General features: G+C 48.3%; 1 protein-coding gene across 2 annotated transcripts in view; it reads right to left on the bottom strand.

Annotated features, from left to right (window-relative positions):
- LOC105565356 overlaps nt 1-20,312 on the bottom strand; it is a 123,507-nt gene that overhangs the window by 90,818 nt on the left and 12,377 nt on the right. For both annotated transcript variants that reach the window (XM_012018481.1, XM_012018480.1), the window contains one exon: nt 7,534-11,039. In XM_012018481.1, coding sequence (XP_011873871.1) covers nt 7,534-10,155 — 2,622 coding nt within the window. In that variant the 5' untranslated portion in view covers nt 10,156-11,039. The remainder of the gene's footprint in view (nt 1-7,533; nt 11,040-20,312) is intronic.

Consider the following 20,312-nt stretch of genomic DNA (forward strand, 5'->3'; position numbering starts at 1 on the left):
AGAATCAACCGGCCATCATCTTTCTCTAGTTTTTCTTCCGAACACTACTGCACTGACAAACTTAGCTAATCACGACCTGCTACGAATATTTTGCTGCCATAACTATAAATTTCTAAGCCACAGCAAACGGTTCGCTGTCGCACCTAATGCAATAGGCAAAAGTCGCAAAATATTAGCTATTACAATTACATATTAGCTGTCCATTTAACACATACAGTTTTTAGTTACGGCAGCAACATCTTTTCCCGTGTGTCATTTTTACAATTCGCATGCCCTAATCACATGAACGACGCGATCGCGCTCGATCGAGCTGCGGGCGCGTGCAGACACGCCGGCTGTCGGCGCGCAAAAAGCGTCGATATCGGCCAACTCAATCCGGTATATCGAGTCGTCGTACGGAGCCGCGGAACACGCCCGTGTCGGGCGAGCTAATAAATTGTAATGGACCGGCCGAGGTCCCTCGCTAGCGCGCACGACACGAGCGTAGAGCAAATGCCATTAGCGTGAACTTTCGATGGAAACGGAATACGTTTCTCTCCGCGCCGCGTCGCGGCCCTTGCGCGTCCGCGTGTAATCAGCTCGTGCCGGTGCAGCGTGCACGAGGTGTAGGCGACGTATGGGGGCCCCAGAGATCTGCCCCGCGATAGACTTATCCTTTCCGCGCGAGTGTACACGTACGTTCACCTCCTCGCGAAATCCGTCAATGCCGATCCCGACGAATCCTTGCCGATCGCAGCGTGCGATCGGTATCATCGCCTACCGATTGCCCCACACGCTTGCGCGATGGGCGAACGATCGCTGCTCTCGCGAATTAAGGACAGATATTCGCGCGGAGGATCGTTAGATCGTGTTTGCGAGAGTGCACAAAAGGCCTGCGTCCACGATGCTAGAACCTGGTCCAGGTTCTAGTTTCGAAAAACGCGTAGCCAAAGCTGCAAATTGTTCGGCTACACATTTCTCGGAACATGGACCAGGTTCTGGCATCGTGGGCACAGGCCTTAAGCGGTACTGGGAGTTCGAGAAGAATCGCGTGCGATTGGGTAACGGCGCGCCGCGACACTCCATAATTATTACGTCGCTGCGCGCAATAGACACTGTACGCGTAAGCAATTGTCCCGATTGTTGGCTACCGCGAAACGGCGGTATTAATCGGCGAGTGAGGTAGATAGATAGGCAGATAGATATACGGACAGATTTATTCTATCCTCGGATAAATCCCCTACGGACAATCAGAGATTACGCGAGCATAACTTACAACTCAATACGCTACGGACGTGCGATTTAACGTTAAGGCTGAATGCAACGCGATAACGCGGTAAGTTCCTCGAATAAGCGTGACGAAAGTGAGACATTAGAATGATTCGCGTTTACCGGCGTATTACATAAATGGGGGGAGGGGGGCAAAGTATCGACATTCGAATGATACCAGCAACAGGTGAGACGCAAAGCTGGTACGCGGGCTGCCTAAAAAAGGGCTGGGCAGAAAGGACGGGGCTCCATGCGACGGCGTCGGCGTCGGCGGCGGCGGCGGCGGCACAAAATAAAGAATCTCTTTTCGTTTTACGGCCATTTATTATTAATTAGCGCGGTACAAGGCGAGCCGCGCCACGGGGATCCGCACCTCTTCTGCCGGGTGGAGTTAATGGGCCTTTTTTGCGCGTGTCCCTCCCCTCCCGCCCCCTGGTCCCGTCTCCCTTTCGCTACGTCGTTGGTCTCTTTTACGCCGGCGCGGCGCGGCGCGGCGGTCGTTGCGAAAGCACCCTCGCCTCCGCAAAGCGAGGCGAAGTGCAGCCGTTCGCGGCGGCGAGGAGCGCGAGAGGGAACATGCATCCTTGCACCTGGGCGTGGATCGGTCGGTCGGTCGATCGGTCGGTCGGTCGGCCGTCCGCGACATTATTGCCCGTTCTTCCCTTCGTCGCCGTGTGGCCGGCCGCGCGCGTGGGTGTTCCGAGATACGATAATGCTCGATCATCTCGCGCACGCAGCCTCCAGCCTTCGTGGCCGAGCGCGTCCAGCTTTACACGCTACTCGATTCGCACGCGCGCGCACGAACACCTGCGACGAACATCTCGACGTTGCGCGTACGCGGTTGCGCGGCGGTTGCAATCACAATCGGAGGATGGATACACGCCGACCGAAATTGATATTTCACGCCGTAGCGCATTGTCCGTAAATCGGATTAACTCGCCGCATTTAAAGAAATTTATATTTCTCGGAGTAAAAGCTCGTGTTAATTAAGTTGTCTTATTGTAGAAATCAAATGGACGAAACGGCGGGAGCGACGAAGTCATGGAAAACTATTTCATACGTTACATCGTTTCGTCAGCTGATTATAATTCATTCAATGTACGTATACTGTTACAAAGATGATGATGTATATTTTTCGAGAAATAGGCAGACTCGCGTCGCGAGGCTAACGGCCGTAAATTCATCAAAGGTCCCGGGACTTTTGAATGTGAAAAATGATACTCAGCGCCCGATAATTGCACAGTTGCGCAATAAGAAGTCTCGGTCCCGCCGTGAGAAAACGAGGTCTCCGCCGGGAACGGGCGGACACTTGGCCGGTGCATGCTGCGGCCCGTTTGCTCCTAGCCGCATAACTCGTTCGGCGAGAGGAGAGGAGGATAACGGAGGACGAGGGGAGGTAGCGGAGGGAGGGAGGGCGCGGTTTCGATGGCCGGCGAACGAGCGAAAATGCGCCGGCTGCGTTCGCCGCGTCGAACGCGGCGGGAGAGGCAAATGGGTTTCGTCGTGTCCCAGGGCGACGCGGCCGCGATTAATGACGAAGTGCGAAAGCACCGGTCGGGCCGGGTATTAACGGAGGCGGAATGACAGAAAACGGAACGCGCGAGATTGGGCTGAGGGGGATAATGGCGCGAGGGAGAGAGGCCCTAGAGGAGCGAATTAGATTCAATAAATAGATCGCCCGGCGAGATAAATGTCCTAATAACTGGGCTTCGGCTTGCACGTCCGATCGCGGGTACGAGACGATCATTAGCCTACGATCGGCGTGTGTAAATTCGAGACGCCGTCGCGGTTCAATTCACGCTCTCGCTCGTGTGTTCGCATGGCACGACGCATAAACACCTGTCACGAGCGCCCGATCGGCGCGCGCACACACGCGCGCGGTGTAACGCGTTGTGTAACGACACGCCGACCCACCGTGAGACCGTCGTGGACGCGTTTCACGCTCGCCTTCTCCGCTATTGTAGCTTCTTTCTCGCGTCGGCAGCTCTCGATCCGGCCGAGCCGACGACACGCTGTGGTCCATTAATCTCTCATCGATGGCACTGACACCGATCGTACCTACGAGCTATTCAACGCCTCTCGCAGCACGTGTATCAGTGTTTAGCGGGTTATCGTAACGTTCGGGCTAGTTCTCTCGTTCGAATAAATGCGCCGATTCGTTCCGGAGCGTGAGGAAGAAATTGATGGATACCGAGCATTTGCAGCATATCTTCGTCATTTTGTCGCGGAAGTTGTACTTGTTATTTAAACACGAAGGTACTTCCTTAAGAAAATAATTGATTGGTAACGAGAGGCACTTCAAAACTCTATACCACAGCAACATTATTAGCGAATTCGATTGCTTGCATTGGTGCTCACCGAGTGTACACTAAGGCATGTCTAGGGTCGATGCTTATATATTTAAAAATCGTCTTGAACTATTTCTTATCCAGAAAAATGATCCGTACAGCATCCGTACGGATCATTTTTTGGGCTAAATATGAATTTTTAAACATTCGAGACAAACCTAAATATACACGGAGAGAAGTTTCTCTTAAAATTTACCCTGAAAGTCGTGTAATCGTAGGACACTATGGCATTTTAGAAAACTCTCATAGAGTTCTTCAAAATTCCATGTTGTCCCACGATTTTCAGAGTAAATTTTAAGGGAAAATTCTCTCCTTGTAAGAATTTACTATAAACAAGCCTTGGTGTACATTCAGTGCGCACTAGCGCGAGCAACCGAATTCGTTATCAGATTCATGATTTTGAATGAAAGACTAAAGCCCGGTCTACAATGAGACAGACGTCGGTAGTAAGAAATCATAAACCGTAAGTTGGAAATCATAAAGAAAAACGTTAATCCACAATGAGTCATAAGTTACTATAATCTAGTCAATCACAGACGAGGAAATTTATAGGCAATTTGCCTCAACAAGCTTGATGAGTTCCAAGTCATCAATATTCTCGTTGGATACAGCGATTTCCATCGTTAAACAAGTTTGGTGAAACATCGTTTTGTTGAACAACACTTAAAAAGTACCTAGGATCAAGGATTATGTTCTGAAATGTTTCTTTGTAGAAAAATTTTACTTAAAAGATTATAATATCCTTACACGCATGTGCTATAAATTGTCAGTAAGTACAAATCTTTCTCACATAAATATTTCGGAATATAACCATAGCCCCGAAGCCAGATGTCTTGGGTGGCTTGGCGCTCGCGATAAAAATGATGGGCATATGATTGACTCCGAGTGGTCAATCATAAGCTACGTATAAGCTACGAGTCAGAGGGATTGGATTTTGGCAATCTTCTTATGATTGCCGCGTTCCGACTTGCGAGTATCTTATAACAGGCTTATGTCTTCCGACTACTGACTTCTGTCTCATTGTAGACCGGGCTTAAGAATGAGTAAACCATCGATTCAACGCTCATTACCGCAAATGTGAGAACGATTGGTGAAATTGTCGTAGCGCGGTCGATGCCCCCCGCGGCTTGCGGCAACGATAATAGGGTCCATTTCGAGAGTTGCGAATCAACGTTTCGAGAGTCATCAACGAACGAGTCTCGCGACTCACGCGGTGAAAACACCTTCGTGCGACGAGCGGTGACTCTGTCCATCTCTCTGCGCGAGCGGCAGCGATGTGATACACTAAGCGTCGTTATATTTACGGCGTGTTCGTCTAATTAGATAATGGCGCCGATATTTTATATTACGTGCGTTCACCCGACGTCGTTGCCCGTGCGCTCGCAACGCGGCCGGCTTGCAACTGCGACCTTCGCCGCCGCGCCGCAAATCGTTACGACCGTAACGCGCGGCTCGCGGTAAATCGACTCGGATGAGCGCGGCGCGGCGAGAAAACGCGTGTTAATAACACGTGCTCGCGCGTAATCAAGTTAGAGGATCGCGAGAAATTAGAGCCGCGGTGCGCGCTCGCTGCCGGCGGGGCGACGGAGCGACGTCCAGGCCGATCGCTTTAAACGCGCGTAGGTATGCCGTAATCGGAATATTCAACGATCGATTAATCATAATAAGAGACAGAGGAAAAGATGCGCTGTCCTTGACGCGCTGAATGCCGCTTTGTGTCTTACGTGACGTCGCACGCGTCGTTAATTCCCCGCGAAATTGAATACCTGGCGGGCAAGCGGTCTTGACGAGTTGCGCAATCGAGGAATAACGATCGTTCGGAGATTTACTGCGAGGAAAAATCTCCCCAGGCCACGGCGAGCGGAGAATTATCTATCATTCGGGTTAAATGTTACGTCCGGTGAGTCTCGCGGCCGCGGCTCCGACTTATTTCCCAAGAGAGGAGGCAGTGGGCTTTTATGTCGATGATCGCTCGCGGACGCCGTATCATTACTCTTCATACGGGACCCCGGCAACGTCTGACAGCGAAAGCTCCGTTACGGAGTAACGTCTATCCCGCTTAACTCGCGAGATCGACGAGCCTATCGTGCCTCGTACAGATTCGAGTCTAACAATAACATTCGTAACTGTCCATTGTCGTAGCGGCGAATGAATCAAACGCAGGAAGATGGTAGGAAACGCGGTAATTCTAGGAGTGCTGTGCGATATCACTTACTTCCCGAGTGGCATTTGTAATAAATCTACGTTCATAATTTATGTGGTTTCTACAATATTCGGTTCTTAGAAAAAAAAAGTATAAGTTAATAATGAATCAGCTTTTCTTTCTGATATTTTTAAGGATCTTAAACGTGCACGGAAAGACCGGCTACCGCAAAAATAATTAAAATTAAAATGTCGCCGTATAAATAGTAGGGGTATCTACATTGTTTTGCGTTGCAACATTCACTAAGTTTGCTGCACAAAATGCAGCACACGACAACCATAGATATAGCTGTCCCAAATATTACTATTCATTGGGATTGTGCCAATCCTAATTAGACATGCGGCAACCATATCGGTCTCTCCGTGTATCTTGCGTATAATCAAACTCAGAATTTTATTAATCTTCTACCAAGTAATTAAGAAAAGTATTGTCTACGTCTGTTGGGTTTTATATATGAAAAGATTACGCGTACTCTCTCTCTCTCTCTCTCTCTCTCATGTCAATAGTAAGAAACGTCGTGACGTTTAAGATGAAAGTACGAGCTAAGTTGATCCCGTTTACGTGTCAGGGCTCGAATCACGGGAATCGCGCGTGCGTTCGCGTGACAGATACTCCGAAATGCGCTTCCGCCGGGCGTGGGCGACGGTGTAATCCTAGTCGCGCTTTTCAGCTGGATGATAAGGCCAGCTAGGTGTACAGTTAGGCGTGACGCAATTGCAACGGCAGTCGGCGAGCCCGGGTTGGGGCTTGGGGCCCAATTACCGTCTTCTTCCGGTTCGCAGCGCGTACCGCCGCGCGTTCGCGGCGTTATTTGCGGATTACGGGCGCGCGAGAAAAATCGGGAAATTATTCGACGGTCGATCGCGGAAGCGAGATCGTCTCTCGTCGCGGGGACGATCTCTCCTCGGCCTAATCCGCGACAATCGCAATATATACGGCGTAAGCGGAACAGGAATCTTGTAACGCCCCGTGACTCCCCGTACGCCTCGCGCACGGTGGTCATCCTGATTAATGTCGCGTGAGTCTTATCTCTTTTCGGAGTAACGGGGATGATGTTAGAAATGCGATCGTTTACGGTCGCGCGATCGCCTAGATATATCACCGCGTGCTCTCCACTCGCGTTTAAGACTTGGAAAATCCCGGAAATAAGGCGTTCGAGGAACGAACGGGTTGAGTTTATGACGCACGTATATATAGATTTTTCTCCCCCTCTGCGATATTGACTTATCTCGTGATAGATAGATACGCATAACTCGGTTGAAAAGTAGTAAAGTTTAACGGGAAAATGAGCGGATGAATTCTGTTCAAACAAAATTTGATTTGCAATTTTTTTAAACAAACGATTACAATTTTATCTCCGGAAACTATGGTTTTTGGAAACTCGTTTCAAACATCGGAAAACCGCAGCAAATATTTAGACTCCTCTGTTTTATGCGTACATAATTTTTTTTCTCGTTAATGATTAACCGTTGCATCTTCTCGCACGAAAACTTCCGGTACACTGTATTTTTTCCTGATCGATAAGCTACGATGTATCCGCGCGATTCCATTGACCTCTCTTAACGCTCGATTCATTGGCCGAGAGAGTCGAGATGCCAAAATCAATCAATCACCAGCCATCATCGTCGACGTAACTACGAGCTTGGCCGACGCTTTAACCATGAGTTAGTTAACCTCGCGCGTACCAAGGCGGACCCGGCCGCGTAGATGAGAATAGAAAAAAAAACTTCCTACCTGATTGATGTCGCTGCCCAAATCCCGCGCGCTCTTGGCGCTCCTCAGCTGATATCCGCGGTACTCTCGATACCTCATGGTCACCTCGTCGTCGGTCAAGGCGCCGCTGCTGCCGCTCCTCGCGCTCTTCTTGCTCTTCTCCTCCTTCGCCTTCTTCTCCTTCTTGCTGAACAGCTGCTTGACTTTGCTCATGGTGCCGCTCTTCTTCGCCGCCTTCTTTTCGTACTTCTTATCGGCGGCGCCGGAAGGCGGCTTCGCGGTGACTAACGGCGGCTTTGACGACGAGTCGCTCGCGTACTTGTCGTACTTGCGTTGCTCGGACGTCGGCGTCAGGTTCATGTTGCGATCGGTGTGCCGTCGTTCGTGCTTGATAAACTGCCGGCTGACGAAACCTTCGTCCTCGGACTCGAGCTGCTCGCGCCTGTCCGCTTCCTGGGAGTCCCGTCTGTAATCGTTCTCGATCCCGGAATCGGCCAACCGATCCTTTCGATCTGGATCGCTCAGCCTGGTCTCGCGATGACGACGCTCGGTGTGCCCTCGCACCTCTTGTCTCGCGTGTCTCGATTTGCCCTCGTGATAGGTCCTAGGTGGTCTGGTCGGAGTCTCGGCGAACGTCTCCAAGCGACTGACCGAGGACACCTTCCCCCGCGGACTGTCGGAATCGTCGAAGTAGTCCAGCCGATTGCGCGATCGCCTCAACGGCTTCTTCGGATCGTCGTCCTTGCGGTGCTCCTTCCTTGAGGTGCGCGTCTCGTCGTAGCGGGTTTCGCAACGTATCGAGTCCCTGGCGGTGGTGTCCGAATCGTATCGACTGGAATTGTAACCGCCGCGATCGGTGCGTATCCTCGGCGGCGAGCTGTCGTAATCGTCGTGGATCGGGTGTTTGTTACCGCTCGTGTACCTCTGCGTGGTACGCGTCTCCTTGTAGTACTTGGACTCCAGCTGACTGCTGGTCATCTGCGAGATATCGGTGTCGTAGTCGTCGTTCGGGCCCTCGCGCAGACTGTCCAGATGACGCTTCGTGAACGGCGACCTCTCCCCGCGGCCGTTCATCGTCGGGCTGTCCAGCAACGTCGGGCGTCTCGTGTCTCGCGCGTTAACGTAACCCGCGTGGCTGCTTAGATTCTCGTGCGACCTCGTCGTGTACTCGCTCCTGAGCGCCCGCACTCTGGCGTTCTCTCCGACCTCGTCCAATCGCTGCGTCGACTTACTTATGCCGCGAATCGACTCGAAGGGCTTCTTCGTTTTCGGCAGATACGCGTCTCGGTTGGTCGGCCGGCTCTCGCGATCCAGGAAATCGTCGCTCTTCGAGAACTTGCGCTCGTTCAGTTTCTTGGCGATGATCGGCGACGACAGCTCGTCGTTCTCCCGCGACTCGCTGCGGAAATGATTTATCGCCGTAGAGGTCCCCTCGGACGGATAATGTGGGGACTTGTAAGAGCTGCCGCCGTTTCGGACGGCCTGAAATCTCTCCTCGGGGCTGCTTCGGCTTCGATCGCTGAGAAACGGCTTGAAATTGTCGGTGTAACCCTCGTGCGTTCGCGTTTCCACGATGTACTTATCGCCGTACTTGTCCGTTCTGGTTTCCACGGTGTAGCCCTCCTTCGGTTTCGCGTCCAGGTAGCCGTTCGTCGGGATTTTGTTAGTGATCTTCTTCTCGTAGCCGTACACCTTGCCGTTGTCCTCGTGTATCTCCTTCTCGAAGATGTACTTCTCCCCGTTGCTATTGGTGCGCGTCTCCGTGATGTAGGTGTCCATGTATCGTTTCGGCGACGCGATCCGATTCGGCGTGACCGGCGACGGTACTATCGGCTTGTCGATTATCTCATGCTCGCTCGACTTCTTCACCGGCACGTTCGCACTGTTCTTGGCGGCGAACATCTCGTCTGCCAGCAGCCTGGACTTGATCCTGGACTCCAGTAGATCTCGTCGGGCGCTCAATTCAGACGTTTTATGCGAGATTCCGCTCTCATTCTGCCTCGAGGCCAACTCGCCGCTGTCCCGTCGTCTGGCGTCCATGCCGTCGGCCCTCCCTCGACCGGAAGTGTCGACGAACACGGTCGAGGTATATTTTTCGGGTTTGTCGTACAGACGCCTGTCGATCTCGTCGAACTCGTGACGTCTCGTCGTCTCGGTGGTTCTAGAGACGAAGTCCTTCGCGCCGCCCAAGTGTTTGCCGAAGGGGCTGCCGTTCTTACGGGCTTCCTCGTATCTCGACTTGAAGGTATTGATCTCATTGTTGCGACACAGATCGTTGCTGTACGAGTAATCGGTTCTGCGGTACTCCTTCTCCGCGGGACTGTTCTCGCGGGAGGAGTCCTTCCTCTCGAGGCCGAGGCCCTCGTCGCTGTCGGAGTGGCTCCGCTGAGCCTTCTTCTTGTCCGGCTGCACCTGCGCGTAAATTACGTTGGTCTGCGCCGGCGGCGGCGGGCTGCAGGAATCGTTCGGTCTAGTGTAGGAGAACGGCCGGTTGTTGTTGTGACCGAATCCCGGCGACGGTGACACCATCGTCCTGGTCAATTGCGGCGGTGGCGAACGGTCGTTGGACAGTCGGTGAATCATTTTGTGAATGGTGGACTCTTCGTTGCGTTTCTGAAGGTCGTAACGACTACTGTGTAGCATGCCCGCCTCGTCGACCTCGTCTGCCCCGCGTTTCGATTCTTTCGGGGGCGAAGGGGTACGGCTGCTTCCCTCGGTCTTCCTCTTCTCTACGTCGTCTCTGCCCTCGACGAATATGTGATGCTCGATCACTCTGGCCTCTCGGCTGGGCGATCTATCAGCAGGCTCGTCGGTCCGCACCTCGATCGTCACCTCGTCGACATCGATAGCCGGGCTCGTACGCTCCTCTTGTTTTTTAGGCTTCTTCGGCTCCGGTCGATTATTGTTTTCGCGATCCGCGCTCGCGATGTCGAAGTGAAACGGCTGTTGATTGATATGCGGCGATGACTCGATTATCGGTGAGAGCTGCTTCTTCGCTCGCTGACTGACGGTACTCAGGTGCGAGCCCTCGCTCTCGCTGCCGCTCCGTTTGCGCTGCGCTCCGTTGCGCGTCCAGGTGCCCGCGTCGCTCGCGCTTCGGCCGACCGGCTTCCGGCGCCTCTCCAAGCTCGGCGAGAAGAATCGCGTGAGCGAGCCCTTCAGCTTCTTCGCGCTGGCATCGCTGGTGCTCCTCTCCAGTGACTTCTTCTTGGCCCGCGGTGTGTCCAGGTCCGCGTTCGCGGTCGTGGCGCCGATCTCCTCGCTACCACGGCGTGGTCTCGCATCGATCGGCAAATCGAGGCGTTTCTTGTTACGACGCGCCGGCAGGGTGCTGAAGCGACCGGGCAGACGTCGATTGTCGCGTGCCACGCAGCGAGTGCTGTCCGCCTGCTGCAGGACTAGGGCCGCCTCCTGTACGAGATCCTCCTTGCTCTTCGTGGCGATGTTCTCCCTGCGGACCGGGGTGGCGGTCAACCTACCTTCTCCATCGCCCACGAGAGCCGCGGTTGCGCGCGGTAAACCACGTCCTGCAATTACGAGCGCGTTGGTTTAGTCGCGCCTGATTTCGTCATATGCGCGATATAAAAATAATTGACTGACTAATAAAATGCGCTGTACTTTACTTGATAAGCAATAAGAAAATCTGTACAACCTGAATTTTAATTATTTCAAAATATTAATTGTGATTTTATATGAATAACTGTAACAGCGTGTATTATATAAGAGAGTTATAAAAATCATATTCGAAAAGCAAAGAAGATTCATGTTGAAATAAGCTATTAAATTGAAGTGTTTCTGAAGCAGATACATTAATCTTTTTCTGTAAATGCAAAATAACTTCGTGCCAAGATAATTAAATTCACTAACAGTATTTTTAACAGTTTCTGGAGAGAAGATAAGCTGGTTTCTTTTACATTTCCCCGACTTGGTACAAACTTATTGATAAAATAGGATTACGATTAAACTAGAAATAAATTAGCAGGATAGAAAAAGATGAATAATAGTCGCAACCAACCGAAAATTGGTGGCTTCGTAAATTAGTAGCAGGTCGTAATAGTAAATCTACCAAAACGATAAAGATTTCTTACGTTTCCGTCGGTTTACGTTTCTGGTGTAGTACTAATGATAATAATTGGGCATAGGAATTGCTGAATTTTAACCGCGAGACATTCCGAAATGCCATCAGGTCTCAGATTGACGGCTGATAAATTCGATCGGCTAATGAATTTATGTCGCGTAACCTTGCGCGGCGTTACAGTGTTTGTAAATCAGCGATTTATGTTAAGTGGACGAGCACGTGGTCGTTAGTGGTTAATCACCAAGTTTAATCAAGCGCCAGTGCACGCAGTACGGTAGACACGGTTGGCTCGCTAGAAGCTGAAAGCTAGAATCCGACGCGTAAGAAATTGCCGTCTTTCCGTCTCATCTTCCAAGCGCTACTTTGGCTAAATCGGGACCGCCATTAATCCGCCGCGTCGTCTGATTCGCGATCGATATAATGCTTGTAATTAACGCTGTCATATTTATAAATGGGTCGCTTAATCAATAGCTCGTTAACGACCCGGCTTCTCCGAGATTGTTACGTGCTAATTTCTTTTTCCTTTTTAAACGACAGTCCTGGGTGTAATATATGAAGAGAGGAACAGCATTACACACATACATACATATATAATGACTGAATAAAATTGGATGCTACATCGAATTAAAAGAAAGTATACCGAGTAGAAGTAACAATAAATATTCATAACTCAGACAATCAGAAAAGCGAACGGAATAAATCGAATCGGTAATAGAGATGTAAGGAGATATATAATTAAAAATCCAATTTATCAGACATCAACAAAAGCCTTCAATTTGTAATATTGAAAATCTCGGTGAAAGATCTAGAGAAATAAAAGTAAAAGGTAAGAACGTCATTTGTTGGCGTTATCTAGCGCGAATCTAATGTAAACGCGTATTCCGCGAAATCACGTTCTTCCGGTGTCTTCCAATTGAACTTGCCGATTTAAAGTTTCAGAGTCAAGCACATTGGCGTTAATTCAATAGCGAAGTGTCTCCATCGAGTTAAATGAAGAGCAAAGTGCCCTCATCGAGTTACACTCTCCAAGCTAGATTCGCTGCTTCGATTGCGTTGGATAACACTCGCCGGCGCTAATTAGGCATCTCCCACGAAATTTTCACCACCGATAAAATCAGCCTACACACATGACTTGCGCGATTCATTATTTTTATTCGCGAACGGTTTTATCTTACATAAGGAGAAAGTAGCGACCGTGGACGTCTTCCCACAGGCGAGCGGGCACGGATCTCGTCGCGCCTTACGCGGTAGGCGCTAATCGACGTTGGGCGGACGAAAATTGATTCATTATCGACTCTGTCGCACGCGTTGTCGTGCGCATAGGGTGCATTAATTCCTCGGCTGCGAATATATCTAACAAATCATACCGCCGCCTACATTCATTATCCTCGTGTCCGTTCATTCGTATCGGTAAAATAATAGACTCTGATGTGCATCGTAAGAAGTTAATCGACTGAAAGAGAAAGGTTCTCTGACGTGAAATGTTATAATTGTAGACGAGCGTAACATTAATTATTTGTGATAACTGTAAATACAGCCAAACATTCTTTTTTAACCCTTTTCTCAATAGCTCTCAAAAGAAAGGGAAGGCTCCGAAGTGAATCGAAATATTCAATGATTTTTTTTGAATACTCAAATAATTTGTTACAACTTGTCACGCATCAACAGTTGCGTATCAGTATGCAACAGTATACAGCTTCTAATTCGCACTTTTTTATTATTATGGAGGAAGTTAACTGTCTCGGTTCTACACGTAAACCTAGAGACTGGCGTATACGAGAATTAATTGCAATTAGGAGAAGAGAACACTCGTGTTTTGTGAGGAATAGATGCTACCCGGACGACGCTCACGGCGTTGGAATCGTTGACGGATTTACGGCATCACTGTCGCGATTTTAGTGTCCGGACGGACACCTGGATAGCGGGTGAAACCCCGACGCGAGGCATCTCGTCGAGGTCATCGACGAGAACCTCGAGAATGAGGTCGCCGGCTCGGCGGCGATTAGCGTCGCTCGCCTACCGAAGTCGAGTCTTCGTGCCGCTTCTTCTGGGACTCCGTGAAGAATACACGGCCGCGCGATTTCCAGAAAGTCGCGTTTCTCTCGCCTCTCCTTGTGGGAACTCGTCGCCAGCCGTCGTCGTTGCCGTCGTGTCGAACGCCGCCTCGAAAGCGCTTTTACAGCCTCGTTCGCTCGGTTTCCATAAACATGCGATTAGCGGCCGCTCGCGAACCTTTGTCTCCCAAAGGTTCGCCCCGTCTAACGGAGTTTGGTTGAGTTACGTCGCGCTTTCGGGGAAACGACATTTCCTCATCTCGAGGCGGATGGACTCGGAACGCGATTTCCTCCGTGGCCAGTTCGGTCCGCGCCGAGTCCGTATGTCCCTTCCGCGCCGCGCACTTCGGACGCTGTAAATCGTAAACTAAGACGACAAACTTCGCATCGTTTACGCGATTCAATGGCACAAACTACGGACGACTGTCATACGCGGGAATGTAATCTCCTGAGATATCGTTGGATTTAATTGCGCGCAAGCACGAGTGGAGCGAGCACGTCGCGCGGGATTACACTCGGGAGACTCGGGCGCAGGACGCGTTTCCAGCTCGCAGGTTTCCGTCGTGTAGAATCGTGCTCGCGCATAAGCGGACGTCTCTTCCGTAGATCGTGAGATTAATAAGGCAGCGCACGGCTAATACCGCGGAATGCGCGCGCCGCGAATCGAGTTGAAAACGATCGGAAGCGTGACGGGGTCCGGTGATTCTCCGATCCCGACGGAGGACCCGATTCGATCTTGCTTTCCTGAATACTAATTATTGCCGGGATACGCGCGAGGGAGAAATACTTTGTGGATGCATGTGCAAACTCACGTGCGTTTCTAACACGCGAGGGAAACGGAGAGGAAGAGAGAAACAGAGGGGGAAAGAAGAAAATACATTAACATGTGGCGCGCGTATCCCAAGCGAGAATTGATGCGTTTAGAGAACCGATCGTGAATGCGTGCGATTGATTAAACGAATGACGGCCTGCGATGCAGATAACTGTTCAGCAAGTAGCTTTTAAACGTTTTTCTCTCCTCGTAGAATTTATTGACTTAACTGTCTGTAATCCAACACGATTTTAATGCAACGTACCGTGTCTGTTCCTATCTGGGATATCTTGAAGAATCGCGCCACCATGAATTATTAGAGTTTATTTTTCCGCAGTCGAGAGATATTAGTATCAAATAAATTAGGAAAATGAAGATAAATCAACGTAGAGTTCTAAAATTTTTAGAAAGGGGTATTTTCCCACAATTTTAAATATACCCTCTTTTATCAGACTTGTTGTACGAATAAGAAAGAAATAATTTGCTCGTTGTAGATTCGCAATCTTTCTTCAGATGAGATTTTACAGAGGAAAAATTGCTAAAACATTGGATAAAGTATCTGTAAAAGTCATAGAGAATTTAATTCAATCGTGACGATGACCCCCGTATTACAAACAACCTGAGAAAATCTCCGTTGTATTGAATCCAAGTACTAACATGGGCATCTCTACGGTATTCAAATGAATTCAATTATAAACTCGCAAATTTGTCGTAATACCAACTTATTACCCACGATTATTCATACTTCCTTTTATGGTCGTCTGGTTATACTTGTGTTCAGAAAAGTAAGTCTATATCGGCGAGCAGAACACTCAAAGTGGTTAATGTCACCTCTGCAGCACCTCGTGACTGTTAACGAGATGTAATCATTGTGCTCGGCAGACTGATTGATATTCAGGCGCGTCGTAAAGTCGATTTAATTATCACGACATTAGCGTCGGGATCTCGCGCTACGGCCACCTTGCACGTATACGTTCGATGAATCCCTGATGGATAGCGTAGTTGGCGAACAAGGATGCGCATCATCTCGCGTGAGACGTATTATTACGTCGGGATCGCGATGCCAGTTATCGCATTCGTATTTATGAGCGCGAATACTGACCATCAGGTTACCAAATCGGAGGGATCTTAACTCTCCGAATTCCCCGAAATCCTCGAAACGCGACCGAATCCAGCTATTATCCGATTAATTTTCTTATTTTTGAAATGTGACCGGAGCTTCTTTCTCCTCTTCTCGGTAAACTATATACATTTTGATGGGCAAATATGAGTCGAAAACGCTATTCAATAGTCCGTACGTTAATTATGCCGCTTCTTCACGGGAAAAGAAAAACCGCACTTGAGAAAGTCACTTGGCGTTTTTCCTATCTGTCTTAATAAACGATTCAAAATAAATTATTCATGTCGCCAATTCGCGAACATTTTCTATCGAAAGAAACTCACTCGATGTACGGGGCATCGAAACAGGCCTCCGTGGCTTAGTTCCCTAGACTAGGCTCCGAGTGCTTGACATTCTCACGAATTGTTATCTTTCGAGGGTTTCTGGAGCACGTACTGTCGCCATTCTCTCGAGTAACAACATTCTGGGAAAGTTGCACAGTGGGTCTGAGATAATCGTATTTTCGCAAATTAGCAAATGGAGTCGAATATGAGATGCTTATATAAAAGGCAAAAAGCAGCATGAGTGCATAAGATTTTATATTGAATAAATTTTCTAATGTGAAGATAAAAAGATTAACGATGGGAACTTATCATCGCATTAAATTTTTATAATTTTACTATTATTATAAAGAAAGTAGTGTATATATATATATATATATAATCTGCGGAAGAGCAACGCGAGTTAAGCTTGTTTACTCTAATACTGTTATACCGCTGTAACAAAAATTTAATATCGAGTTTGCGAACTTCAGGTTAAACGAAGCTAATAGGCGTAAGATTATCGGGCGGCCATCTCTCGCGGTGTACTGCCTATTTCTTGCTGCACTTTCAATTGCGGCGCGCGCATGTAGCTCAGTTGGGATTCCGGAAATGGCGAGCCCAATCTACACGCTGGCTTAACCCGACGGCGTCGATCGATCGCGAGCGTGAGTTAATTATTAATCGACGCGCCAACATGCTCGTGTAAATGACGATTACGTCGGAATTCCCGAGTCGATTCCGCATTCCGCGTGATTCGCGAATACCGTAAAAGTCACCAGAAGACACGACTTTAGACTTACAACGAGGAGAGTTTAAAATTGTTTCGCAAACTCGTACACCTAAGGAGAAAATAAAAAATGTAGAATATTACATATCAACGGTAAAAAAAGGAAAAACACTCTCTACACCCTCAGAAAGGATTTCTGTTACCGAGACAAGAAATATTCTTGACGCATTTATATTTCTCACAACCTCATTTAGTATAAAAGTAAGACAATATGAAAATAAAATCAATAATTCTTATTCTCCTCAATCGAATTAAAAAATATTGACTTACTATATTGTGACAAGAGTAACTTATATAAATGTAAGTTTATATATTCTTGAGTTTAGAATAAATTCTCTCTCCATCTTACAACGCACGAAGTTGGCACCACCGATATTCGACAAAAGACGATTCTAGATTTTAGAATTTGTCATTTAAGATTAAAATATTCCTTTCTCTATAATGAATATGATTGGCGCTATATCCTATTTTATGATACATTCAAGTGTAATAGCATTGGATTGGGAAATTTTTTCTGTGGGTGTATTGCAATATCTTTCTCAAGCGAAATTGTCAAGGTACGTGACGCTGTTATTTAGTGAAATCAAACGCAAGGTGGGTTTCACGAATCATCGGACGCGACGTGCGGTGGGAATATATTAGATTGGCGAAAGAATTGCCGGAAGTGCAAATAGCGTATCTTACTTGTGTGGGGTCAAAGATCGCGCGGATCGCGCTGACCTACTGCTTCGAGGGCCGCAAACGCCATAAACACTTCGTGCAGCCGTATCGTTCAGTTCGTCGCGTGAATCTCTCGATACCAGAGACGACTCTGACTTCAAGTTACAACGGAACGGCCGCTGCAAAGTGCAACGGCTTAGTTTCTCGTTCGTTACATCATTCTCGTTCTTTGACTCTTGACACGCGAGTTTCCTCGTTAGCAGGTTCTTTCACGGAATCGTCGCAGATCTCCGCTATATAACAGCCTCGCATTTCGTATTATTTTCCGCTAATTTTACATTGCACTTTTTCGCGTTGTACCGTTTATTGACTTTTATCGAAGTAGAAATTTTTGCACGAGCGAAGGCTAATTTCCGAAGATTGATTACCGGCGACGAACGCAAACACCTGAGCGAGCAAACACCTGGGAAAACCCGTAGCGTTGACGCTGATGAATGATTTGAGCGCATGATGTCATAATTGCGAGAAGCATGTTTTCTCAGCTTCACTCCGACAACTAGCCGCGATCAACGTTAGATCTTCCGCGAATCACGGATCTGCGATTGCCGGCGAGCGAACCACTTGAGAAAATCTCGTTACGGCGAGTCAACTTTCCGAGTTTGTTCTGCACGTCTCTGAACTTGCGAGTGTTCACTAATGCTGTCTGCCAGCGTTAAATGAAGGCTCAATCAGAATTTTTTTCTAGTGAAAATTTCGCCTTATCGGCATACCCATCTCGACGGAGAATTTCGTTAAGTTTTTCAAGCCGTCAGATAGATTACGCTAAATGCACTCGGCATATGTTCACGGCTGGATCGCGCTAATTTGTATTCCCATAATCTGTACCGTGTTTCACCTCTGTAACCTTTCATCCCTGCTGCACACATTGCTCCCCGCTTCCTCTAAGCACGCGTCTCACAAAAGTGATGCTGGTGCGACCTCCACGTTCTCAACTCGGGATACCGGTCCATCCGATACCCCGGCACTTCCTCGTTTCTGCGAGGTCGTTTGTGATCTTAAGGCTACTCGACACGCAACCGACGAAGACAAAGATTCGAGCGCAAACACCGATGTAAGCAGGAATGCAACTGAAACGCGGAAAAACGCAGAGAGGTGAGATCTTTGACGAGCATAGTGAAAACGACAATTTGAAGGAATTGAAGAAAGTCTGTGATAATATTGAATTGTTTTACAATAGTAAACATTTCGCGGCGCCTCGATAGGTACGCTGCGTACAATTACGCTGTACCATTTCACAAGGTAAGGATTAATGCGCTTCTAAGTCTCGTCTCGGTGTTCGTGCCTGAAACTGCTAATTCGAGATTGATCACGTTGGCATTTCTCTGGCAAGAAAATTAACGCGGTTGCACAGCATTGACAGGGTTTTACCCGTGAGATATCCGATACGCGATCTCTACGTTGTTGACTCGGAATACCGGTCTATTCGGTGCTTCAACCACTCGAGTACTTCCTTATATCTACCGCGCGCGTCATGTGTAAGACCCGATCGTTACATAGTATCGTTGCGTTATCATCAAACGCAACGTTGTTTCCACTTTACGCGCAGGGAAAAGTAATACCGGCTTTATGCGAAAGCTAATGATTCGAAATTAAACGATACGAATATTACGATCAAGTTGTAGAAATAAATGTCTGGGGTGAACAGGAAAGGACTTGACTGCAACTTTCAATACAATAATAATTATTATAATTCTTCCACAATCTATAGTAATTTTGAAAACTTGCGCAACATAAAACAATCTCAACAAATATTTGGTGTCTACGTAGGTTTAAAATGAGGGAACTAAATCATTTATTTTGGCACTAAAACCCACCTGAAATTTGAAGATATTTTTTGGTAGGTATCTGCACTTGGAGCTAAATTCACAAAATAATTACGTAATCAGTTTCTTATAAATAAAAAACCGAGCGGAAACCAGTGACCAAAATGTTGTACATACACCAATGCCCACTAATGCCCAGTGGGCATTACTTTATCTTATCTTATTTATCTTGTTTTATCTTATTTTATCTTTATAATGCCTCAGCAAGGCCTAATGCCCAAAAAATGCCCAGTAATGCCGCAAATCTGTACACCACAATGCCCTGAGCGGTTTCCCCCTCGTAAAAAAACTGTTGTCATTTTGTTAAATTTTGTAAAAATTGTTCATCTCAAAGGGTAAGAAATTTTTCTTAAAACGCGCATCTCCTATACAAATAGTTAATCTAGACATTCATCTTCTATCGCAAAATAATTTCAGTACATTTGCCACTTCGGCAACGTTTAACAATGAATCATTAATCAACTGGGAGAATGGGAGAATGGGAGAAGAGAGGGAAACGGACTAGCTCTGATTTGTTTCGCGAACGACAATCAGCTTCTCGGAGCGCGGATCTCGAGACGATTTCCGTGCGGCGTTCATTAGCGATCTAACGAAGATCATAGCGCGATCGGGAAGCGTATTACACCTCGTTACACGCGCACACACTCACGTGCATCCACCGGGTTAAGGCCGGTCCCCGCGATCGCGGAGCACGCGACGATCCAGGAAACGCCGGCAGGCGGGATAATGCGGACGGCACAAGGGGCCTTTAACAAGCTTGGACGAGAGGCACATGCGCGAGCGCGATGCTGCACCCAACTAGGCTGACTTTCCGAGACCGCCCGCATTGACGACGGCCAGGGAAAGGAAGAGAGAAAGATAAGGAGAAAGGGAGGAGGGGAGGGATAATAAGAAACGTACACCTCGCACCGGTATAATGAGAACTATGGCGCGACCGCTAATACACCGGCCCGAGCTGATACTTTTTGTCGCGGCGCGAAGTCTCCCCTCGTTTTAGAGCATCGCTTTCCAACCATTTCCGAGCGACAGAACGCTCCTGATTGCTGGAAAAAATGCTGCCGCGTAAACATACATTTTATTTCTTCAAAGTATGATTACGAAATAT

Source organism: Vollenhovia emeryi, unplaced genomic scaffold, assembly GCF_000949405.1.
Source record: "Vollenhovia emeryi isolate VEMERY1.0 unplaced genomic scaffold, V.emery_V1.0 DF939153.1, whole genome shotgun sequence".
Taxonomy (NCBI): Eukaryota; Metazoa; Arthropoda; class Insecta; order Hymenoptera; family Formicidae; genus Vollenhovia; species Vollenhovia emeryi.